Source organism: Bombus affinis, chromosome 7 (assembly GCF_024516045.1).
Source record: "Bombus affinis isolate iyBomAffi1 chromosome 7, iyBomAffi1.2, whole genome shotgun sequence".
Taxonomy (NCBI): Eukaryota; Metazoa; Arthropoda; class Insecta; order Hymenoptera; family Apidae; genus Bombus; species Bombus affinis.
In genome coordinates, this window is record NC_066350.1 from 9,339,329 (window position 1) to 9,365,366 (window position 26,038).

Below are 26,038 nucleotides of genomic sequence, written 5' to 3' on the forward strand. Positions count from 1 at the left end.
TACGCGACAAGGCCGCAGTGGTTTGCATTATGAGACTTCGATGCAACTATGCATATGGTCCTGCACATCGTACTAGCTTCGCTGAAACTTTCCATTAATTGCATAATTAAGCAAATGGGGACGCAAAGGTGTACTAAGTGCTTTGTCCCGAAACTTCAACGATCTTACACAAGGTTTTAGGCAACTGCGAAAATGACGGAGTTACAAGTAGATGAGAACAGATTAGAAGTCTAGATGACGGAGACAAAGTTATACTCACCTTATGAACAATTAAGGCGACTTCCTTATTAAAAGACCACGCACGTAACACGGAAACCAGTTGCATCCAGTGTATACGAAGGATGCATCGATATACGCACGTTAACTGAAGCCGTTTCGCCGACTGACCTTGTCCATTTTACATAGTCGCGACAAACGAGCGTGATTAGCGAGGAATTAATTAAAAAGCTTCAATGTCTATGACGCAAGGCTTCGCGCTATCGTACTTCTTTACGCACGAATATATTCTCGTATTTAGAAAATTTCGATTTTCTATGCAAAAGATTGTTTAAAACAGTTCCGTACGCGAACATAACTGCGTAAATACTATACGAACATTTGTGCACGCGAGCATAGCATACACGAGAAATCATGGTCGAGAATGCTCGATTTAGATGCATTTTGCTCGGTGAAAGTCGCGTCATGATTCGATTTTCTTCTTTTTTGATTTAGTTTAGCCTGTTCTAGTGGAATGACCGTGGCGGCTTCGTGACAGGCCTATCTCAACGTCGAGAGATCACGGACTCTGAAATCGAGAGCATAGTCGTAGGTATTTAGGTCGACGCTCGGCCTCCTAGACTCGCGACTCTGTGCTGTTCAATGTGCGTCGAACAACTTGCAGATAGAACCACCTGTACCAGCGAGGGAAGCATCAAAGAAAAAATGTTCATCTGAATATTACGTTCGTGACGTCTTAGTAATTTTGCTGATCGTTATAAATGCAGAGTAGATGGATACGGTAAATGCTTTCAGATTTCAGGTATCTTGGATTCATTATTCGAAGTACGTGCATATTCGAGAAATATTTTAATAGCGACAGGACGATAGACGCTTGGTGGCAAAGAACGAAAGTAAGTTATTATTGCGGACGAGTGTATTGCAATTCGTAAGGTACAAATAGTACAAAGGGTATAAGAGTACAAACATTGCGTAGGAACTAGAATATGCGGACATAGAAAAAGTACAGTTTAGAGACGTGACATAGAAGGGTATCGTTTTCCCTCGTTCACCCTTGCTCGAATTTCGAATTGCGCACATCGTGACTTACCTCCGATTTTCGTTTCGTAATTCATCTCGATTTTCGGTTAAGACTCGTGCCGAGATCGCTTGTGCCGTTTTCAACACGATATCAAGAGCGTTACGCACGTAAATTGACTTAAATGAAATAGAAATTGACAAGCTTTTTTCAATCTTTGCAAATGACAACGATGCGAAAGACGAAGAAAGAGAAGAAGAAGAAGAAGAGTAAATAGAAAGGAGGAAGAAAAGGAAGGACAAAGTGAGAAAGTGATGGGGGATGAATCTCGACACGAGCCCCGATCAATAAACGTAACGTGTCGCGCGTAAATCCTATATCTGATAATACAATAAATATTATAATAGAACAACGCAATAATAAATATATTTATATTTGTATATATATGTGTATATATTATATATAATATAGGAAGAAACATGTCGACACAACTAGCTCTAAACACCGAGAGGATCCATTTTCTTATCTTTTCTTTTCGCTTATCCTTCTTACGTTCTCTTCTTTTCTTTCTCCTTGAAACCCCGTATTTACAGCCGCCTCACAGTCGAATTTTTACATCTTACAAAAGAATCAACCGGTTCAACTATGCAGCTTATATTTCCAGTATCGCTGAAAGTGTGATCGTTTATCGACGAAGAATAAAAAAAAAAAGCGCCTATCGCACGACAAACACGCGTTTAACTACTAAAAATGTCTCTACCGAACGTTTTACGCTTTCGACGCTTTCCCATTTCCTCTTTATCTCTCTCCTGACCATTCTTTTTCTCGTCGAGTTGTTCCCAAGGGACACACGCACATATCGTCATGCAGCCGTCTCACACAACACGCGGTAAAACAAACGCATACGGGCATTCTCGCGGAACAATAGTATCGTACACCGATCGATTAGATCGGTACGACTCTCTCATTCGGTCTCTCCTCGAGGGACCATCCGTTGAGCAGAAAATGTATGAAACACACTCGAGCAGGTCGTCTCGGCTAATTCTTTCAAGGTTGCGGTCGATCGCTATTCTTCGATACCCCTTTTTCCTTTTTTAATTATTCAGAGATTGGACAGCACACTCGACGGATTAAGGCTTAATGATATGATTCGCCATTGTACTCTGTTCCTCCTTCGAACGTTATCTTCATCTTATCTCCTCTTTTTCTTTTTTTATCTTAACATTTTCTTTCTATCACTTCGCGTGATAAATCTATGGGAATCTACGGGACGATGCTTTATTGCATTATTGCCACCGTTTAACAATCTCGTGAATTTCTTTTTTATAAACCTACCTATCTTTCTTTCTTTTTTGTTTTGTCTTTTTTTTTTTTCTTTTTTCGAAACAGTTGGAAATAACGCACGAAGCATCGATTCGGTGCTATGTTTAAAACTCAGACCTCCCCCTTCCTCTCGCTCATTCTCACCGCGTTTCTCTCTACAAACCGATATTTCGAATTTAGATTCGCGACTAACGTGCAACGCCATGCGAGGAACCGTTGAAGGCTTGCAATTTCGATGTGATTCAAGTGGACTCGTATAGGATAAACGTTGTGTGCTCGCACGCTCGACTCTCGAGGCTTCCGTTTCCTCGAAATGCGGACGATCGATCGATCGCGAGACGTTGCCGCATAAAATCGTGAGAAACAGACTATACATTTACTTTGTACAACTATCGTGACAGACGCGTTGGACTTTTATACTTTATTCCTTCAAACCCACTTTCCCTTCGAGTAAAAAAATTACGACGAGAGCATCTACGTAGTAACAATATAAAAAACTATTCGAGTTGTTCAGTCAGGACTTCGCTATAGGTAATCTGTTTCTCTCGATCGTTGGATTATTCTTTTAGTTTCTCTCTCTCTCTCTCTCTCTCTTTCTCTCTCTCTCTCTCTCTCTCTCTCTCTCTCTTTGAATTATTCATTCGAATAACCAGGGACATTATGTTAAGTTGCAGCTTTGTACTACGTGGAAGACGGATATCCGTGAGAGTATTCGAGTAACATCGAAGGACAGATCGATCAGGGGTTCTCTGGGTTAACGCGGATTTTTTGGTCGACTTGCATCAGAAACGTAATCGTTCTTCTATCACCTTAACCATCGTCCTAAGGTTGCTTAGAATTCAGTCTTACGAACGTTTACGATCAAAGGAAAAAGACCTTTCTTTCTTTTCTCATTCTTTCGTATACACACACTCGCTGCCTTTCTCTCTTTTCTCTCATTCGCTATTTTGATCGGTAGAAAATCGTCTTAACGCTTACTTATCGAACAGAAATTTCATTGTTCCCGAGAAAATCGAAGGAACAGTCGTTGCTTCGACGATTCTAAGCGACTAATCGTCTAACATCTAACCCCGGTAAAAATTGTGCGTCGTTAATCGTGCCTCCATTCTTTCCTACTCTTTTACTTGTTTCCCTTAAATAGATTACCATTAAAAAATTTCAAAATGTCTGCGCGTTCGTTCGCAGTTCGTTCCTGAATCTCGTCACGTACGAACTGCGTATGTACATCGTGATTCGTTTTAGCGCGACGACGATTCGAGATAAAAGCTTCTTACAATTATCTAAACGATAATAAATAACGCAACTTCTCGACGATCGAAAACAAACGCGGCTGCCAACCACTTTCTCCTCTACGGTTCGTCGAGTTTCGTTCTAACGCGTTATTAACGTGAAATCGTTAACGTATAACGTGTCTAAATCAACCTAAAACAACGCATAACGCCTCGAAACGCTTACTCGACTAACATAGTGAACTTGGTAAATTGTATCGACAGCTTTTTGCAACACCTCAGGGACGTAGGACGAGGATTTGACGAAGAAGAGGTAAAAGGACGTCGACCTTGGACCACGTAGCTCACAAAGAGGACTTTTCTCCGCGATTACATGAAGTAAATTGGATCGTTCTCCGCGATGGCATCCAGCCTGCCCGGTAAGGTTTTCGGTCGTTGAGGAGCCGTGGTCTTGTACACGACCTCACGAGACCCCTTACGTCACATGTAGGTTGGTTTCACCTTGTACGCCCTTTTCCAAACCTCGCACAGACAGACGGTGCTGTGAAACCTGTAGAAGATCGCTAGAGGCATCGAGACGTGCGTGATGATCGTCCACGCCCACAGGCCATAGAAATGCAACTGCACCGGGTGCGATTCCGCTCGCGATTTTTCCAACGTGTTAATGGCCCACATCGCCAGATTCGTCACCAGTAGAAACGTCACGATCTCTCTACCCGGTTTCCTCCTTATTTGTTTCGCAGTGACGACAGATCTCCTTGACGCGTCCAAAATGAAGATGGTTTGAAACGTAGTCTGCACAACGCTCGCCAACGCCGTAATAAGCACCAAGATCGTGTGCTTGGCCAGAGTAAACTGCGCGCCGATGATCGTGAACGTTGAATAAATGAACATGCCCGTCTGCGCGGCTACTAGAAGAATGTTGTCCAGTTCTAGGTTTCGGGTGCCGTCGTAACGGAGCTTTCGCATCTGGAACATCCCTATCAGCGTGGCCAACGTCGACATTCCGTATAACGTTAACTCGCAGACGTTCACTTCGGTGACGGCGAAGCTGACCAATTCTGGACGCGATATTAACACGAAGAATAAAATTAGCGAGATGATCGTTAGCACCAGGATCAAGATGCCCACGAACAGACCTTTGTGCGCCCGGGCACAATCCACGCTGTAGTGATGCGGCGATCTCCTGTGAAATTGAAAGTAAAGTCAGAGTTTGTACGTGCGACGAACGCATAGAAGTATATTTATTATTATTATGGTCTTCAATTGTCTTCAACGATTTACCTGTAAGCGTGCGCATGGTGCCGGGATCCAGGAGGTGTTTTAGGCTGAGAAAACGCCGCCTTCGATATATTCTTCCACATTACGTATAGAATCGCAGCACAAATTAAGCTGTACTCGATCGTACAAGGAAATAGAAACGGGCTGGCGTCCTGGACTAACGATCCCATTATGTTGGTTCGACGACACTCGAACATGTGATGCGGCCCTTTCAGACCTCTCGGAAGCCTCAGGTGCTCGCCATGGTGGTAGTGATTATGTCCCCCAAGATTAAGATTGGCCTTCGAACCTAATTTAATTTCAACTTGATTCTCCGCTCGATATCATTAGGGGTTTCGTTGTACTCGAGAGACGACATAATTATCCAGACACATGTACATATACAGTGACAAACGAAGCTACTCGAATATTTTTTAATAGGAATCTTTTATGTATGTATTGTATGCGTTATGTAAAACGTATTAAAATTTCATCTGTCAAGTTGTTATCAGATATCAGTCTGGAAATGTAGAAATGACAAAATATTTAGCTCAAACGTATATCTACGGCATGATTAATCATCTTCAGCGCGTAATAAGCGTCACAGACAGTCCCGCTGAATATCGATTGATCATTTAAATAATTTTGTCATCTCTGTGCGATAAAATACATTAGCATTAAATATCTTATAGCTTCTAAGTATAGCGTAATCTTAATTTTAAACTGTATCGACTCTCATTACAGTGCTAGTGAAATTTCAAAATGTTTCGTACAATACGCGTAACATTCGTAAAAGGTTTCCACTAGTGTGAATCGTACCTAATCTGTGGGAGATCTTTAACGAGTTGTTCTCCGGATTGTAGAACGTCAATATCTCGTGTTTCGTTTCCTGTACAAGAACGCTCAGCCAGACCGACAGATTCGTTCCAATCATGTGCATCAGTCCGAAACGCGCAACCACCCGATGACGATAAACTTTCATTTGCTGTCAAAGAGAACACGGATTAACATCATCAGCGATTCGTAGAAAGGATAGAGAGTTTCCTTTGTACATCTAATTAAGGAAAGAGAAATAATCTTTGAAGTAGAGCTAGGGAATCGCAAACGTATCGGTCGGACGTTCGATAAGAATAATTTGATAATTATTAGTCAGATTTCTCTCGTTGTAAAAGATTCAAGCTGTATTTAGGGGGATGTTAAACGATCGGCGATAATTGAACGATGGGAATTCTCTCGATCGAGAAACCTCCACGGAAAGTTTCGATGAAAAGCGGTCGAGTGTGGCGAGAAATATTCATCTGTCGCGAGGCAAAGGAAAGAGCAAAGCCGGCCAGGGTAGGACAACTCGTGTTTCAGTATTAGTTTCAGGGTTGTTCACCCTTCCGTTTCATTAGCCTTTCTAGACAAGCTTCTCGTTTTGCATCGACGCTTTTGCTCTTTCATTACGTGCCGCGCACCGATCTCTGCATCATCGATGCCGCTGTTATTTTTAGTCCCTTCACCTACTCAGTGATCCCCCTGCTGATTTTCAGTTAACCATCCCCTTTTACGCAACATCTTTGCGTGAAAAACGACGAACCGAACCGCTGCGATTCCCTTATCCCCTCTTAACGCTTGAAAGATGGGCCACGATTTTGTTTGCCATCGATCCAGCCACCATACATTTACGTTTCTCTATAACAACACGCTAGATGCCAACATACGAAACGTTCAATTTTCTAGATCGTCTCCTTCTTCTAACACGATATACGTACACCTTTGTATAGACCACTCTATATGACATTGTAAAATTGAGAATTTGTCTTCGTAAATGATTTTAATTTTCTAACTGTTATGGATGTAAAGACATCTTTTATTGCGATTCCTTGAAGATAGGTGAAACGGTGAAAAATAGAACATCTCGTATGATATATTTTCATAAAGTATCAGCCGTCGATCGCATCGTGATCAGTGAAACGAGGGTTAATCTTGAATGTAATTTCGATATCTGTAAAAATATACTCACCTCGTTGTTCAGAAATATAAAGTACATTTGTATGAAGATGAACGCCATCCTAGTGGCCGGCGTGAGGGCGAGCATGATGTTGTGGCACTTGGTGTTCTGCTCCAGCTCGAAGTACTGGCCAAATTCCAGTCCCGAGTAGATCATCGAGCCGATACCGAACGCCACCGCACCCATTCGTAGATAAAAGCTTCCATAGTGTTGGGCTGGTTTGATAGCAGTCACGTGCGGACACGTGGTGTCCGCAACATCGCTGTCGCCACCGGCGCCGCTCGACGATCGCGACGAGTCCAGGTCGCACACGTCCTTTCGTTTCTCTTCTCATGCAAATTTATGGTAATCGGTCGGTTAAGATTAATGCGATTTTAACGGGGCTCAGCTCGCTGCTTCCCGTCGTCGGAAGCGGGTTGAAAGCTAGCGCGCGAGATGCCCGACTCGCCATTGCCACGCAATGATACTTTGACCCTTTAACGCTGCACTCTGACATTCTTCCGATTCGCTTATTTTTCATTTTCCGTTTGGGTAGAAATATCGAGTGACTACAGAAATCATTGGCGCATGCTTAATTATTTTCCAATGAAGCGTTTCTTTATCGAGTTCTATATATTTTATTTTCATAGCGTCAAATTTGTGTAGTCATATGAAAATACTACTAAATGGTAGGAAATAAATTTAATATATTTGGATTTAATCAATCGGTATATAAATGCTGTAATCGATACAACGATGCGCCGCCACTGTTTTTAGCTATCGTATCGTTTAGTTGTTTAGTATGAAGTTAAGAGATCGTAGCTAATGGCGTAATTAAAGTTCTGCGAGGGTTCATGTGAAGGGATTCGCAATGCACACAACGAGCAAATGATTAATTTTGTAAGAAGCAGGCTGTTTTTGACAAATTGATAGGCAAGCGCCTAGGTTAGCGTAATGTGACCTATGTTCGTGTCATAACAGTCTTGTGTAGAAAGAAATTACCTACTCGTAAAACAACTCGTAGCGGACCTTCCTGAAACGTCAAGTGGATCGTGTTCATTCGACCTCGTTTATATCCCTGGTCGTGGATATAAAGAAAAAAACAACGAAAAAAAAGGAAAGAAAAAGAAAGAAGGAAAAGACGGAGAAGAAAGAATTTCGTGCGATCACAGCGATCGACTTACTTGACTTGGATTTGCCGTCGCGAAGCAACGTGGCGTACATGTAGACGAGAAAGATCATACTGCCGAAGTAGAGGTAAAGGTAGAATCCTTCGTAGAACGATGGCGGTATGTAGGTGGATATTACTTCAGCCATGGGAAAAGCGATTCCCATGACGACCAGCAGCTTTCCATAAAGAGCGCTAAAAGTCGTTGCCAGGGCGTCACTGTGCAACAAACGGAAATTGTGCTTGAACGAGAGTGCTCGGCGTTTACGTGTGCCCACGCATTCGATTTCTCTCCACCGGGGAAATTGGATTATTTCCGGCCCTACCTGTTGTCGCGATTACTTTCTTCGACTTCGAGCGTTTCACCAGGATTACGGATATCGTCGTTCATCTTTCGAAATGCGTACCTATCGCGCGTGTACAGAAAATCGAATACAAGAAAATTCTTTTTCCTTCGGTTTAGGCTTGTAGCTCGATCGATTGAAAAAACGCAAGCGAAATGAACGTTAGCCAGACGAAAAGGAAACGTCGAGGCTCCGGAATGCAACGTCGGGAAGCGTCAGTGGAGATACCATCGGCCGCAAATACATCCACCCCCGTAAGAATTGGCTCAATTACGAGTAATCGTGTGCTCGACCGTGCGTATGTGTGTTTGATTCATAAAGTACCGGTAATTGCGGTGCAGACGTCGGTCAGGATAACCCCGAGGATCACGTGAAATTTCCGTGGTGACCGGCATATATTCTCCCCCTTCGTGTTAATTCGTTTGGAATTGGAATCAGTCAAGATGAAATCTTTTGGTCGATCGGTGCACAAACGTTAATGGGACGCTTGAAACGTTCAACTGCGAATATGACCCGATTTAATCGTACACGTTCAACTTTTCCACATCATGACATTACATTCCACTGATTTTCGATACAGGCACCTGAGAGTGTTCGATATAGAACAACTCGTTGATGGTTATAAATTTACAGTATCTCTTAGCATAGAAATTGTAACGCCTTTCTCATTCTGTATTCTATATCCTATATTCCATATTCTATTCTATTCGTTCTACTGCTCTTCGTTATCGAATTATTCACAATTTTAATATCTTTTACTTTTTGTTTCTTTTAGTAGAATTAAAATTCGCAGGAGAATCATAGTAGAAAAGTTTATCAATTACTACGGTGTTATATCCATATATAAATGTTCATGATTTATGTTCCTTTCGTTGCTTCGTTATTTCGCTGAATATCTTAAATTTTTATTTCTAAATTGATAACTATGAAGGCATGGGAATCAATTTAGTGGAACATCGCGGTAAAACATAAAGCCGGTATTGCGTTTTCAGTCAGACGAAATATACCAAATACAACCAAAAAGAGCAATAACTAAATTGTATCAAACATACTATCGATTAAAAGATTAGAGCTATAAAATTATAAGTCAACTTGCTATAAATTGATGGCTGATATATATACACTGTCTTTCCCTATAATCGGACCATAGAGCCGTATAATCCTATAGAACTATATGATTCAATAGTCAGTATCTATACCGGTTTGAAAATATCGAAGCTCACTACGTAAGAGAACAAACAATCCAATTCGACTCGGTGGAGAGCGAGAAAGAAAGGAACGTAAATAGAGAACTTACCATCCAAGCTTCTTCCACTTCCGGTCTTCGGCGACATCGAGGAAGGTCGGTGCCGGATAGCAGACCGCGGAAATCGGCTGCGAGGAGCATGGTAGAGCCAGGGCGAACTGGGGTGGCCGGTGAGCGCGGGAGGGTGAGCTGCTGCTGTGTCTAGACAGCGTTTCCGGCGAAACGATTACCGCGGACGGTGAAGCCGGCGACGGTAGTGCAGCCGGCAATCCTGGCCAGCTGAACAGACCGTGTTTCCTCATTATTTCTATCCTGTCCTTGGCCGATCGATTCATTGGTATCGACGGCTCAATTACGGTAGTAGATAATTACAAGGTACGCTGCTTGAGGTACCTGAATTACATCGATAAAACGATTCGTTCTTTTTGTCGTTCCTGTAATTACCTGTGATTTCAATGTTCTTTTCATCATCAAAGATACTTCGACCCGTCGTGATTGCGTACTTATCGATACTAACGTGTACTAATCGAGCTTTACGCTTATCTATCGTCGAAAAGAAATTCTTCCATCCAACGAACTCGTAAAACGAACGGATCAATTTTTTCTAATCAGCCCATACCTACGCTGGTTGGTACGTGGGAATCAGAATTGATCGTTCTTTCCGTTTTCATTCTAGTCCCGATCCCCAGTTACCAATTTTCATTCGTTCCACACGAATTTGCTCGGTCGAAAGCAATTTATCCCGAAAGCATTCGACGCCAGTGCTTATCGCTTTCGAGCGGACTCGCGCCCTGCCCCCGTAATACGTTTAAGCGAGTTTCCTGAGTGCTAGCGGGTCGTCTGAAACGTGCACGCGGCCCGAACTTCGTCACCGTGAAACTGGCTGTCGTTACTCGCCGCCAATCCGAACTCGTTAAACTGCGCCGACAAATGGCCGGGAAACTTTTCACTGGGCGGTATCGCGACGTCGTCAGTTTCTCCGGAGAAGTTCTACTTCAGCCATTGTAAGAAAGGCGACACGACGTTGAAGAGTACAAGTATCGTTCTCGGTCTCAAAGACAGTCGCGCTAACACGGGAAGGAGTAATTAAGCGCGTTGCCGGGGAAAAATATTTTTTCGACCTGTTTTCACCACGCAACACGCTTAATGAAACTCTGGACCCCGACGCGTTGCTCCAATCTAGTTTCTCTAGTTTATTCTTTCCTTTTCCATTTTTTTCTTACCCGCTGCGAACGCCAGTAATTAAAGTGGGCGTGAGTTTTCCCATTTGCTCGATTGCGCTCTCCTCTTGCTATTCTACCTGTACTACACGGCCATGAACAAGAAATTCGTTTTCTCTTGTTATCCGTTTAAAAGAAGAAAAGGAGGAAAAAGAACAAGCGGATAATTAACGCGTTGCTACTTTGATAGAATCAATGTTGAATATCCGATGAGTCTGGCCGCAACGTAACAACGGCTGCTAACTAAAAGTTTCGAGGAATTGAAAGGGGAGCTCCGGCCGCAAACGGTTTCGCGCGTCTAATTTAAGGTCAACACGGTGTCGTAACGTTTGATACACGTCACATTGACACTGGCTGCAGGAAGAGACCTACTATAGAGCGCGGACGGTCTCGCGAGCGTTATTAATGCGACGACTTTCGAACCAGTGGCCGTTTATCTAATGATAATCCCTCCTCCGATCCGGCGGCCGTTTCTCACACACGTGCCGGCCTCAAGATTCGCTGCAATTGTCTTCTACAAAGAAACGGAGAAACACGTTGCCCGTTTCTATGGAATCCACGACGACAACTTATAGATATACGCTTAGCGGTCGAAACGGAATGTAAATGTATTTTCACCGTTGCCAGCGTCGTAGCGATATTGCGTCGACGTATCGGGGCGAAATTTCAATTTACCGCAAGCTTGATTTACCCCCAACCACTCTGCAAACGTTCCGCGAGAAAGAATTTTCGAGACGTCGTAAACGGAGCTGCTCGTTGGAAAACCAATTTTAGAATATAGGAAAAGCGGCGAAAATATTCGAGTAAAATAAATAGATTTAAGTTTGATCAAAGTGATCGACAGAAATGGAGTAATTTGAGTGCTTAACTATTAACGAAAGAGATCGGTTTTGGAAACAGGTCAACGTCTATTTTTGTATTCAAAATTCACCGCAGATGGTGTATTCCGGTTCGCGACATCCTCCGAAAGATTCCCGATATCCGAGCGTTATTTAATATTCTAGTAGCCGTCGTTCCACATATCCGAACGCGAATTACGCGTCTGAAACGAACACGTTGACGAAGCGAGTTTCATGAAAGCCATCCATCCGCGAGGTTTTCGCTAACCCCTCTTTAAATATATCCAAAACCGGGAGATCGTTGTTCCGCGCGTTTAAGAAGGTAAACGAGGTACCGCGTAAAGCGACCTACCCCTACGAGGCTGATAGTAGGCAGTGAGAGGGACGTGGAGGAGTTTCGTCCTTTTCACTCGAGAGATTGCAGGGGTAGATGGTTGCTTGGGCGTGCGCGCGAGCGCGTTTCCACGCACCATGAAAGAGAAACACGAGAGGAAAGGTAGTCCGGCCAAGGATGGAATACGCGCGAAAGAGGAAGAGAGGATGACTCGTCTCTTGGCTTGCAGCTTTTTGAAATAATCACGTAGTGTTGAAGAAGCAGAGAAGCGCGAGAGGGTGTAGCCGGACGAGAGGGAACCCGTGGAAGGGAGCAAGAGGGCACCGAGGGGTTGATTCAGTGGCTGAGTACCGTTCCCTCATTGTGGCACGAGTGTATCCGTGGCTCAAGGACTCAGGGACTGGCTCACCCTTGTTTCGGTGGCTCCGCCACTCCGCCGCCCCTTTAGGATATCCCTCAGGAATCTATTCCTCGTCTTCGTTCGTTCGTTCGTTCGCTCTCTTTACGTGCTCGGACTCGGGCCACGAGAAAAGACCTCCTTTTGATCGTTTCGCTACCAAACTTTCGCCACGTAAATACTCGCTAAACGCTTTTCACTCCTTCTTCCCTACTTTTCCCGAACTGTTTTCACGAACGCCAGGCGCCACGCATTTTTATCTCTACGATTATTGCGAACTCTCCGGCCGGCTGGGGATTATGCTTTTGATGTTGATGGAGGGTCGTGGTTGGCCCGACTCGATACCGTGAACGTTTCGTGGTCGAGAGCTTTTTTGCCACCGGTTTCTTCTCACTTTCGTTATCTAGTTTCTTTCACGTTAAATCGTTTTCGTAGTTGCGATAGGCAATGATAATGTACATAGATCGACTGTAATCTTTTCGAGATCGACTCGACGAAGTGTCACTTGCAAACTAATAAGATTAATTTCTCGCTCGTAATTCTCACCGAATGCGTTGTTCCCTGCTGCGTTAATGGAAACCCAAAATTCCTGGTCTACCCGCAAAACAACTTCCAACTCGAGCATTTCGACGCGTTTCAACGATCGATCGAAATCCCCCTCGGGAAAGCATGCGAAACATACGAGGACTACGTCCTTGTCGTCGTCGTGCCATCGGAAATCGTAGACGACCGTGTGGCAGTGTGCGTGCGCGATTTCAGGATTCCCGACAAGTCGTCCGGAGTGAGAAGTACAGAGAGCGAGAGAGAGAGAGAGAGAGAGAGAGAGAGAGAGAGAGAGAGAGAGAGAGAGAGAGAGAGAGAGAGAGAGAGAGAGAGAGAGAGTGAGAGAGAGAGAGAGAGAGGAAGGAAGGAACAACCGGATCGATTCGTGGTCTCGACAGGGTGGAATCGTAGTACCTGAGGGAGGTCTCCTTGATGAGCATATCCGTGACCTTGGCTGGTAGTTTCCTCGACCGTCTCGGCGGAATGTTAGCTGCTGAACTCGCCAGCGGGTTCGCACAGTCACGGCCCTGCGGCTCGTGTCACGACACTCTCGGACCCCGCATCACAAACTGATGCCCTGCACTCTCGCAAGTCCGCGGCTCTCTCTCCGCTAATCTTGCTCCTTCTCTTTCGCCGTCCCTCTTTTTCTCTCCCCATCCCACTCGTCGCCTGTATCCATCGTCTCTGGATACGCGGCCGTTTGATAGCGAGCTCGTTACCCGAATGAGATTCGCAGTGGCGTAACGTTCGCGGAAGGACCGCTCGAACTCGCCCACGTTCTATGCCACGAAGTTTCGTTCTGCGTGTTGAAGAGTTGCCTCGAGAAATCACGACGAAAGCAACGATACCGACAAGTAGGCGCAAGCTGCGAGACGACGGTCGAATGGAAACAAAAGAGAGACAGCGGCAGCGAAACGGTTTGAATTTGGAAATTCTGGAATCGGATCGAGTGCGTCGAATTGCTTTGGCACCCTATTCGGTTCTCTCTATCCCCGGCATCCTCTCGTTCGTACCTTGACCGTGCAACGAGGATCCTCGAATCACGAACTTCCGCAACTCTGATCTTCGTAGGAGAAGGATGAAAAGGAAAGGGACAAGCGATTCGCTCCTCCTTTGCCCTGGCTGAGTTTGCTTGAAAGGAGTCGGGCTCCGAGTGCGCGTGTACCCTGATCAAATCTGCATGTAAATCGACGGAATAGGCCAGTCTTCCTGTTCTCGTCCGGACCGAAGGAGAGGACGGTTCACCGGAGGTTCCGGTGAAACGGGAAAGGAAGAGAGAGCTGGTAGCGGCAGAGGGAGAGAGAAAAAGGGACGAACGTTGGACGATGCGTAGAGGCAGGAGGGTGTACGTGGAGAGGATAGGAGAGGAGAGAAACGATAGAGAAGAGAATGCAACGACGGAAGCGAGATGGAAGCGACACGAAGGTCGTTCGTTGGCCATAACGAAGTGACAGGTCAATATTAACTTCGGTGCCGTTGGCCACTCGTGCGTTCACGAATTCACGTTCGATATCCGCCGGAAGTAATCGAGTTCGGTACGAAATGGAGGCGGCCGGCTATCCACGGATCGGCTGCCGCAGATCGGATGGAAATTGCCGTTCGAGCGGCAATTAATCGGTCGATTCGTCGCGTCGCCAAACGGATAAATAATCGATTCACGCGAGACAACAATGGTGATCGCGTTTCAGATAATACATAACGGAAATTACGAGAGAATTATTTGTCTAGCCACGATCAATATTCGGAAGAAGAAAAAGAAAAAGTACTATCGTACGCGTTTGATTACCGTTGCTTGCCGCGATACGCCTTTGACGTCTCGTTTCTTGGTGACTCGGAGATTAAATCCGGTAGAAGCGGCAATTTTGCAAATTGGGGTCAGTGTTTCGCTTTGATCAAAAGCTCGCTCCGTTTCGTCTCGAACTCGCCTCTTTTCGGGCCGTCGACCACTCGTAAACGACTTTGGTCACCGATAGAGGTTACCCCGGTTTCAACATGATCAGCGTTCTCTCTCGGTTGCGAACGTGTTCACAATTGTGCTTCCGGTCATGCGAGTAAAAATTAATGGAGCAAAATGGAGACGCTCGCAATACGATTTTTCACGATCAAGTTCAATCGTCGACGGTGGACAAACTGCCGCCGGTCGCTTCCCTGCTGGATACACGGGAGCCGAGGGATGCGCGTTAATCGTGGACAGTGACTAATGTTCCATGCCTGTGAATAGTGGCGGTGGTCGTTCGAATGAAGAGGCGAGGAGTAACGTGGCCGCTTAGGGGGGACGGCAATTCACATAGTGACGTTACGTATGGACCTACAAAGCGAGAAATAATGGACGATAACCTACAAGAATCTACAGAGATTTCCATCAATGACATTATCAATTCTCTGAAAAATATGATGTAGCGCCGACTAATGCGTGAATCTAATCGACGCGAATCTTATCCACGGCCAGATATGTTTTTTATTAATACGCTACGTATCGTTGCTATAAGATCATCCTAAAATTTTTTATTCTTGTCATATCGATTCTTATTAATCGTACGAGTACGAACAATACGAAAAGGATAAATTATTTTTCAATATGATCTCGAGCATGGTGTATTTCGTTCCTTATCACGTTTAGCGTATAAAAATATATATCGAACCGTATAAAAATTAAAAGGTTTTTAAACGTGTACGTCCAGAATACTCAATAGCAAAAATACGAAATTGTAAAGGAAACATTTACAGATTTAGATGAGATTATTAATATTTAAAAGCCATTTATGAAATTGGTGGCTTCCCTTGTATCCGATCAATCAAACCGTCAAAGACGGATCGTAATTTAGACTTCCTGCCACGAGGTAATCACGTCACGGGCCTAATATTTCCATCGGTTGCCACGCTCGTAGTCGTTTCTTTACGCATTCCTGCAATTATGCTGTACCTCGTGGTATTGCAGACGCGTTGAAATTACTTTCTTCTATCTCATCTCGCATTTTGTTCACCCCGACGCCGAGATTTTGTTTACCTACTTAACCAACCACTTTTTCTCCGTTCGAGTTTCTCGTCAAATCTAGAGGAAACTCAAGCGAGAGACGTATGAGGCATCTTTAATGGATGAGAACGTTGCTGGCAAAAAATGCAGGGGGTGAAAGACGCTTAACACCGAAGACGGAAATTAATCGTTGCCGGTTTATTTCAATCGCCTTTCGAGCGAAGATGTCTTTATAGCTCGTTCCAACGATGTTCTTCTTACGTCTGAACGTTTCGCAAGATGTATACGAATGACCAACGTCGTTTATGTAACGACAAAAAACCAATTTAATTTCCAAATTTTATCTGATATCTATTCTCCATATATAGATAGAGAAATGGCTAGGTAAGAGAATGCAGATCTAATTGCTTATTTCTGATAGACCCCATAGAATTATAAAAATGGACACATTCAGCCAGAAGCACCACGACACCTGTTTCACACAATTATACTAATATTATTATTATTATTAGCCTACAAGTTTTGTTATTGTCACTAGTACAATCATGTGTAGTAATACTTGTTGCCAACAATCGTAAATGAATTTGTCTCTGAGCTACTGCATTAACCATCCTCTCAGTTTCACAAAGCGTATTAATAAAAAAATCCCGATGTCTAATTAGAAGAAAGAAGCGAAAGGTGAGCATAATGTGATCTTTCCACTGCCATCTTGAAATTGTTAGTTTCTATAGATAAAACACCTCTTTACGCTCTGAACGCTAATATTTACCCAGACCATCTACTTGCCTTTCTCTTCTTGAGTTACTAACCGAACACCCTTCAATCCGTAACCGCAAATATCCTCGAGCGACGAACGGAATCGCGTTACTGGACAAATCAAAATCGCGTCTCCCAAGTAAAACGAAGGATCTCGCTGAGGATGGAGGAAAAAAGAAAACGGGGGATTCCAATTAAAACCGAGATCTCTTCGACTCGGATTAACGCTAAACCTACGGCGCGGTCAAATTGGCCGCTCTCGCGACTTCTAGACAAATTTAACCACATTTAAACTTTATCATATCGCTTCATAATTTCTCACTTTTCTTAAAACATGCATACAATATATTTTAGTTTGCTCTTTTATTTTCTGAGAAAAATGTATACTCTGCCTTGCCTACCGCGAGTGGTCATTTTGACCGCCCGAGAAAATATGTTGGTTATTCTTAAAATAAATGCAATCAGTACTAAAAAAAAAAGGCTATCTCAAGGTATAAAAGGAAAAGTAAAGCATATCAAATTTGACAATAATTTTATATTCCACACATGGTATTATTTTGTGATAAATATTTACCGTAGAAATGTCAAGATTTTTCAAAAAATATTATACAAAAAAATAATGGACATAGAAGAAAACTGTTCAGTATGCGATGAACAAGAAACTTCAGCAATTGAAAACGGCATGGAAACACATGAAAAGCTATTTACAACCGAATCAGAGTTGAATATCATAAATAAGCGCTTATTCGCGGTGCATATCAGGCAAATAATTTAGATGTCTCGTATTTGTGGAATAAAATTTGGAGACCTGTATTTTTTCAAAAACAATGAGCAGGAATGACTTTGCTGAAATTATAAGGTTTATACGATTTGATAGGAAGAATGAAAGAAGCCAACGTTTACGAATCAATAAATTTGCAATGGTATCTACAGTATGGGGCCAATTTAAGGAGAATTCACAAAATTATTATAAACCTAGTGCATACATTACTTTTATATAAAGAATCGCGATTCATTACTATAAAAAAACTTGTCAAGTAAAAAATTGTAAAGGTTACAAAATTACGAAAATTTGTTTAAGACGCGGAAAATATTTATGCGGCAAATGTACAATTGATAATAAGATAATTTGTAAAAAATGCAGCAAAGTTGAATAAGATATAACTAAAATATATAAATAAAAGTGCAATTCTATTTAAGTCTATAGTTGAAATTAAACAAAAGTAAATTTGGACAAAATTTTATGAAAGTTCGTCATTTTATATATATTTTTAGTCATAAATTAACCATTATCTAAGTTAAATCATAAAAACTATTACTTCTTTAATCATCGGTCATTTTGACCGCACACGGTAAAAATAGGTATACACCAAGTGTCGGTAGATTTAATATTAAAATATCGCGCAACGAAATGTACGCTTGTTTTATAGCGCAGAATTTCTGACGCATACTTACTCTTGCGGGGCGAGCGTGGAGAGCTGGGACGAGAGTTGCTGCTGCGTTGGTTTCTCGGCTTCCGTGTTAATTATTGGGCGCCCCTCGGGTGTTCGCAACGCAGCTTCCATCGCCGCGGCTTCCTCCTCTTCGCGCAGCTCCTCCGAAGCTTCCTCCGGGATCGTGATCATCACGTCCTCTAGCAGCGGCAGTTCGTTCCCAGTTTCTTCCAAATGGTTGTCCATCATCGGGTCCGAGTTTTCTCCTGGACGCGTTACCTCCTCGATGTCTGAGTCGATGCCCTATCCACACGAATTAATACCCCTTTAGAAAAATTGTTAGAATTAAAGCTTTCAGGTTTGAGACGCGTTCTTAAAAAAATTGAGGTGAATCGTGACCGGCACTGCTGGTGTATAAGAATGTTGTCTTCATTTGCGTTGCCTTCTTTCAGTTAGAAATTGTGGGAAAAAACCGGAATGTGAGTGCCAGGATTCGAACTTGATTTGGCAGCCCAAACCAATGTTTTGGCGTCGCGCAACCGAAGATAGGGTCTTTGGGTAACAAGCCACGGGATATATACCGTTGGGAAGTTTACTGTCGAGCGCCGCTACAAGATAAAGATATGTCCCGATACTTCTTCTTATTATTATTTCTTTTACGTATCGTTCTCGTATAAGACTGACTTTCTTTCACGTTTATGAAACCCTTTATTCAACTGTAGATGCAGAGTAACTTTGAAAGTATGTTTCATGTAACGAGTAGTCAATGCGTTTCTCAATTTCCTTTCAGAGTCACGCTGGTATCGATGGAGAAGCAAACTCGTTAGAGTTTGCTTCTCCACTCTGCTTTCATTTATCCTATCCCCTTCCTTTTCCTTAAAGATATCAGTGAGTTCGCCGTGGATGAAGGTAACGGGAAGACTTTCTACCGGCAAAGAGACTGCGAATAGATATTAATATAAATTTGTGCTATCCAAAGATATCTATCAAGGATTATCAATGTATCGTGTTGGAATTGGTACCTGGGCAAAGTCCATGTAGAAGGAATCCCTAGAGTCGGAACTGCCTCGGCGGAGCCGGAGGCTGAGATCCGGCGAGCTCTCTCCCATCTTTCTTATTTCCTTTCTCGTTGCTCCTCGCCTCTTCCTGTCTCCGCTCCGTCCCTCCCCTGTGTCTCCTTTGCGCAGCGCCTTCTCTCCACCCCTGTGCTACCAACCCCCTTTGTCTTTTACGAGCTTCTTGCTCCACAGACGGGGAATTCTAAAGAGGGTGGCCCTGCACACACAATCCAGCGAGTTTGCAGCCTGAAAGAATCGTCCTTGAATGACAGATCGTCGTCTCGTTCTATCATCTTCCGCCCTTTCCGCGTTTTTCTTTCTTTACGCTCGCTATATCCTCGCTGTCATCGTCCCTATGTCCGTCTTTGTCTGTCGCTCGTTTCCGCGGAACGAGCATGCGAAAGAACAAGAGTACGTCGTCGTTCGTCATTGGCGCGAAACAAAAATGCCCTGATGAAAGAAGGGCTGCCGAGTAGTCGTACGTGAGTCCGTGAATACCGAGTCCGGATCTCTGAATATCAAACGTCCGCGCGAATTAAAATTTCACCCCTATTTCCCCCGTTGTCGTCCGTGCTACTTTCGCTGGAAACGGCCACGGGGACAGCGAAACGCCGTTGAAAAGAAAATAGCCCCGTTCTTCGAGAGCGAACGAATAAAAATACGCTACCGTAAGTCAATAAATCACGGAACGATTGGTGCATTTAGGATAGGCATAAACGGGCGTTGGAAATAAAATATGAAATTGAGGCATAGTAATTACGTGCAGGTACCGTAAGTATTCGGCGAATATTTATGCAAATTCGTATTTTTATGAATATAATTCCTACTTCCCCGGGTCTCCATCTTTATTCTACCCTCTTTCCTTCTCCTCCAGATTTGACCTCATAAACGCTATTGCCAACGAACCTTGCGTACTTTATATAGATGTTTATGCATACTATGTGTTTTCATTGCATTTTTCCATTTTTGAATTTATACGAATGCGCAAAAATTTGGGAATATTATTATAGACACATATTCATTGAAACGTGTGTTTAAAATTAACAAGTATCCCGTGAATTGTGATCGGGAATGTACTTGGAGTACTTTGCTTGTTCCATTCGAAGGGTTTGAAAGTTCTCCGTTGCCTGAAAGCAATAAACGATCGTCCGTCGATCGAACTTCCCACTTCTTACATTAATTTTCGAGGATTTCGAAGGGTGGCCTTCGAAGTCTCGATCGTCGGACGAATAGAAGAAGGTGTCGTGGATAGGCGTGATTATCGGGCGTCTGGTAACTGGATTCAGTTACGTCGAAACTAATTACGAAAGCTAGGAAATTCAATGGAGCCTCCGGTTTGTCTTCGACTTAATTGCCTTAGCTGCGACTTCGACTGGCTGACTTTAATTAAAACTAGAAAATGTCGGTCTCGCGGCTCCCCACGGGATCGAACGCGTGGAAAAATCTCGTTCACGCGAACGAGCATTTTTTCCTCCGTCGCCTCGTTTAATTAACTTCGACTTGATCGGCCTGATTGAGCTGACATCGCACGACTCGAACATGGAACTTGTATATTTAGTAGTTTAATCTTGTTATTTGGAAATGTTAAAAGAGAGCTTAACGCGAAGCTTCTAGTTAAAACGGTAACAAGATACTCTACGTGCAACTTTCTTGCACCATGTTATGCACGTTAGCCTGGACCTACGTCTAACCTTGCGAAATTCCATTCTCGATAGACCTTCCAAGTGCACGAAACCTTACTCCCTTTTCGTCTGAACTCGACCGTCAGGAGAGACTCGAGCTTCCCTTACACTTAGCTATCGTATTCGGTGCAATTACTGCTCGGTTATTCGACCAAAGTACGAATTTGAACATTATTATCGTAGTTTCGATAGCTAAGAATAACGAATTTTCACCGCAAGCTTCTCTCGCTAATATATCACTCGGAGGCAGACGTCTGCTGTGAAAATGGAAGTACTTTGCAAGTAAAATTCAAAGAGGGGAATCGAAAACGTTGAGTTGGTCGTACCTTCAGGGAACATTTGTCTTTCTGTGCGCGATCCAGTCGCGGGCCAGTAAGACGCCACTTCGCCAGGATCTTGTAAGCCTGAACGTCAATGAACATTCTTCCTGTTCGGGATCAGACTCAGAACGCCATGCCGCGTCGCACCCTCTCGTTCCTCGAACGTTTTATGGCCAGCGTGCGTGGCGTCGAATATTTCTCCATCAAATGACTCCCCGTACACGATATTGCTACAGACCAGGGGAGAGATAGCGTGGGGTAAGATGCTGGCTGTATTTTTTTTCCCTGCTGGGAAAAGCCGGAAATAACTGGGAGAATTGCCGTGCGGATCTACTGCGCGTTTGTACGATTTCTTCCTCACGGTTACCTTTGATGAAACTATTCTACAAATTCCATTTCTTACATTCTTTTCAGTAGACTTTATTTCTCTTTGTAAATTGCGCGGGAATTGTAAGAACTTGGAAGAAAGGAGTCCGCTGTTTAGCAGGTTGGAAAAGTCTTATCGTTTCAGTATTGAATTACAACGTGGCATTACGTGAAACAATTTTAAATAAGCTATAAGTATGGCAATCGATACAGAGATTCCGTGGGCAAAGTTGTACAATTGTTGAAGCATACGTTCGCCAGCGATCCGCAGCAACGATTTTCCGTCACTTATATCGCGTGCCGGGAAAGGCAGGTATTTCCATCCGCGTTCATGCTCAACGGCAGTTCATTGGCTTTTTGCGTCCATAGCTCGTTTCGTTGCTTTATCTAACGCGTGGCATGAAAACAAGTCTACGGTGGCCGCACGCAACCTATTTGCCATTTTCCGCCGACCTTTATACGCTATCAGACACAACACGTTCTAAGAGCTGACGATAGCGGCAGGAAACAAAATTAATTAGGTCGAGTCCGGTTCGAATCTATTGACGCAACTACGCATGAACACGGAAGTAAACGTTTCTGATTTTTTCCTAACTACTGTCTCAAATCTCTGACATGTAAATCAAAGCATGAAACAGGAGCAAAATTAAGCATTGTCTACTCTGTTTAAGAATTATCTACTTCTACCTCGTTCATTTCTCTTAACACGAACATCCTCTACTTGAAAAAAAATATACGAGAGACAAATCATTGCTATTTCTCATTCAAACAAAAACAAAAAAAAAAAAAAAAGGAAAGAGAACAGAAGGGAAGTGTACAGGAAATCCACTTACGGGGTCTGTATCTCACACGATCGGACGTTCTCCACGCAATGTATCCTCATTCGTTCATCCCCCCGTGTCGCGGTCCGATTCGTTTTCACTTTCATCCAGCGGCTCGTGGTACCTCCTACCCTCCCGCGCGGACATCCGATCGCGGCAGCGGACCCGTCAGCTAGCCTCCGGTATCCGGAACCTCCGTGGTTCCATGGCCGGCCGCGAAACGGTGTGTCGGATCACACAAAACCACCCACACCACTGACACACGCAACAGAACACGGAACCAATTGACTATAACAACCGCGGGAAGAGGATTCGCGCGACTGATTCAGAAACACAGTCACCGATACGAGTCGCGAGACCGGCGTTGCACCGTGACTGAGATCGGAAATCGCACGCGATTCACCACGCGTCCGCTTTTGATCGTTGTCGCGCGTGCAAACACGCACCACGGGGATTGTTTTCCTATGGATATTAATCTGTAAACGAACTTGACCGGCCGCTACGATCGCCACGACCGCAAACACGGCCGGAACTTGTTGATACGGCCTTGCGCTAGTAATCGAAAGTGTTTTCGAAGCGCGGGTTCAGGGACGACGTACGATCAATCGTGGCGTCGAGACCAGCCACCGAGACGACACTCTTTGGCACCCCCCGAAGGGCGCGCCACGCGAGCCATCGACATCCTGCTGCCAGAGCTGCCGGGCTGCTGCGATGGCCCGGGCGTCGCGATCACAGCGCCTGCGACGCCGCCACCCGTCCCACGCCGGTGATGTCGTTGCAGCTATTCCAGGACCGTATCTATCCTATACAATTTTTTTTCAAATCCGATACATCGTTTCATTTTGTGACATCACAGAATTTTATTTAGAGTGACAGATTCCTTTGGTGATTTTTTTCTGGGACTGAAGCTTAGATGACCGATTGGTAACGATTATGAGGACTTGGGTCGCTCTTCTTATTTGTGAAAAGTAATTTAATGAATTTTTAATTGTTTAGACTATAATTTAAAGAGTCTTAATTAAGCAGGTAACTGATAAGGGAAATATGATTTAATTGATAGAGTAAGTATTTGAATCAGATTTAGGTAGGGTGTCGTTGGGACTAGTCACAGTCTATTGGAGGAATAAGTACGCGTTGGAACATGCGCTCGAAGTCGGTAATGGAAAGAGTAGTCCGAATGCAGCGTTCGGAGACTCCCGCGTGTGGAAAAAATGTAATGTATTTAATGGTGTGGAACAGACTGAATACTCGATAAATTTTGCCGTAATTTCATCTAGAGTACAAATGAAATACCCCTATTTTCGATGATAGAACATCCAATATAACGAAATAGCTTTGGCAAGGATAGAAACACGAACTACGCGCGTGACTTTCACTTGTTGCACCCAAGAGTACAACCACAGAAATGCATAAATGAATCACCAATTTTAATGATAGACTCATTTCATTTATTCTTTCTTGTATGTTTTTTTTTTTTATATATTGTGTAGATATATTACAGGATATATGAATGATGTTAAAATTATATTCGTCTCTTAACAAATACCAGTGATGTTCGTATTTTTTTAATAAGATAATAAAAATATCATAAGCGTTATATATATTTATATATCTATATATTTCCTAATTGCATTTTCTTCACTCCTACATTTCGCTTCGGTATAGCCACGGAATGAAACGAGATTTTTTCTCAGTTCTTCATACGTAATAAATCTGGGAATGAAACATGTACCATGAATGTTTTTCTCGTTTGCTTACAGTATATCTCCGCGAACCAACCGCGATTACATTCTTATCACATTTTTGAGACAGAACACATTGTATCTGGATAGTACAAAGGTGAATTAATTGCCGACGCATTTCGGCCATGCCAATCCTCCACAAGATATCGACACAATAACGTATAAGACAACCTACGAGATTCACACAAAATTAAATGGAATATTTTGCATTAAATCAAATCGTACATAGTATCGTTTACTTACGATTACGATAACTCCAACAATAACGTAAATTTTTACGTTCTTCCAAAACAACGAGCGTGCTAAATTTCTACTGGTTTTTCTGAATGTAACCGACTAAAAATATACGAAAACATTATTTTTTTTGCACATCCTTTATGGTATCTTTTACTATTTTATATATTTTACTTACATTTGTAGATAAATTTTCAGTCTTGTTTACAAGAAGTTCCAACCGTTCTCCACGCATCGCAACATTATCAATATTTTTACTCATTATATCTTTCAATTCATCCAGATCACCAAGAACGCTATCAAGCACATCAACTTTGTGACTAGACTCATTGTAATGTTTCTAAACAAAAAATATAATTGTCAAAATGTTAGAAAATACATTTCAGATATATTTATATTTCTTACCATTGTACTAGCTAAAGTTCTAGCAAAATCTGTATTCATCGCATAGGGAATTGCAGTTTGCGCATCTTGACCATATGCAGCCAAGAATCTTCCTTTAATTTCTGCCAGGTATAAAAATGCTTTAGATTTTTGGTAATCCTATAACATAAAAATGTTTGACACTAATGAATTACTTCAAACAATGCTTGATTACTTTTAGATTACTTACATCATCTGTGATGCACATATAAATAATGTTATCTTCACATATGTAATGAAAAAGATATTGTCCTTGTGAATATGTAACCTTGTCATTTTCAGCTTTTTTTGCCAGAATGCTCTCTGTTACTTCATCAAAGTTTCCAGTACAAGAAGCATATTTTGCCAATACCGTTGACCCTCGAGCCACCACGGTATATAAAATTGGCATGATGAATGCTGGAATAAAGTAATGATTAATATTTAATTAATTTATAGCCTCTCTTATTTAAGCTTTTATAAGCAAAGAATCTTTAACCTACACAGATCTATTAAGTAAACAATAAAATTCTGTTTGTAACTGAATTTCCTTATCTGTTATCAAGCTGATTAATACTTAAAATAACAAAGTTTACAGAAGGTGTTGCCATAACAGCATGTAAAGTAATAAGAATATTCTAATATTCTGAAGAAAGCAAGATAATTGCAAGAATTATGGAAAAACAATGGAAAAGATTAATAAATCACAAAGTAAGACGTCATAATTTCTAACCTCCAAGGACAATGAAATGTCTTATGAATTTATTGTTTACGTCAAAAATTCAAAAGACGCTGTTAGAACAAATAAGAAATAAAATGACGTCGTAGTAATCAACATGTGAATTTATCAAGATCAACTATTATTTTCATGACCTACCTCAATTATTAGGATGGCGCGAATTGGGATGTGATTGTGGACTTTGTTCGATGTTAATCTGAAAATTTCTACTGTTCTCCTTTCTGAGATCGTTTTTATGAGTAACTTAATTGATCAACGTATTGTGACTTCATGAGAATTGTCCTATGATCCATCAGCATACGTCAACAGCAACGTCCGAGATTATCAGTAACACATGACAGTTGATCATTGTCAATGTGTATTTCGTTGACACGCGCACTACTTGTGGCGCGAAATTTAAAA

The 26,038-nt window shown here is 42.8% G+C and overlaps 2 protein-coding genes and 1 long non-coding RNA gene across 8 annotated transcripts; 1 reads left to right on the forward strand and 2 right to left on the reverse strand.

Annotated features, from left to right (window-relative positions):
* Positions 1 to 1,651: 1,651 nt before the first annotated feature.
* Positions 1,652 to 21,484, reverse strand: LOC126918547 (proton channel OtopLc-like). 4 transcript variants are annotated; one of them, XM_050726572.1, is made up of 10 exons: positions 21,339 to 21,484; positions 19,295 to 19,547; positions 18,295 to 18,575; positions 9,828 to 10,055; positions 8,203 to 8,405; positions 8,025 to 8,051; positions 7,052 to 7,365; positions 5,866 to 6,031; positions 5,071 to 5,356; positions 1,652 to 4,972 (listed from the first exon to the last, which is right to left on the reverse strand). In XM_050726572.1, the coding sequence occupies exons 2-10, from the start codon at positions 19,379 to 19,381 to the stop codon at positions 4,267 to 4,269; spliced, it is 2,298 nt and encodes a 765-aa protein (XP_050582529.1). In that variant the 5' UTR covers positions 19,382 to 19,547; positions 21,339 to 21,484; the 3' UTR covers positions 1,652 to 4,266. The 4 variants fall into 4 exon arrangements, with proteins under 4 accessions (XP_050582529.1, XP_050582531.1, XP_050582533.1 ...); XM_050726574.1 differs by lacking the exon at positions 8,025 to 8,051; XM_050726576.1 differs by lacking the exons at positions 18,295 to 18,575; positions 19,295 to 19,547; positions 21,339 to 21,484 and adding an exon at positions 13,524 to 14,053.
* Positions 13,258 to 18,038, forward strand: LOC126918558 (uncharacterized). The gene is made up of 2 exons (XR_007711360.1): positions 13,258 to 13,354; positions 13,425 to 18,038. It is a non-coding gene; the product is annotated as an uncharacterized LOC126918558 (long non-coding RNA).
* A 2,460-nt stretch (positions 21,485 to 23,944) lies between the features above and the next one.
* Positions 23,945 to 26,015, reverse strand: LOC126918553 (vesicle-associated membrane protein 7). 3 transcript variants are annotated; one of them, XM_050726592.1, is made up of 6 exons: positions 25,775 to 26,015; positions 25,109 to 25,317; positions 24,901 to 25,038; positions 24,674 to 24,835; positions 24,505 to 24,597; positions 23,945 to 24,432 (listed from the first exon to the last, which is right to left on the reverse strand). In XM_050726592.1, exons 2-6 carry the CDS (start codon positions 25,307 to 25,309, stop codon positions 24,364 to 24,366), a joined length of 663 nt encoding a protein of 220 aa, XP_050582549.1. In that variant the 5' UTR covers positions 25,310 to 25,317; positions 25,775 to 26,015; the 3' UTR covers positions 23,945 to 24,363. The 3 variants fall into 3 exon arrangements, with proteins under 3 accessions (XP_050582549.1, XP_050582550.1, XP_050582551.1); XM_050726593.1 differs by lacking the exon at positions 25,775 to 26,015 and adding an exon at positions 25,631 to 25,761; XM_050726594.1 differs by lacking the exon at positions 25,775 to 26,015 and adding an exon at positions 25,401 to 25,546.
* Between the last annotated feature and the right edge of the window lie 23 nt (positions 26,016 to 26,038).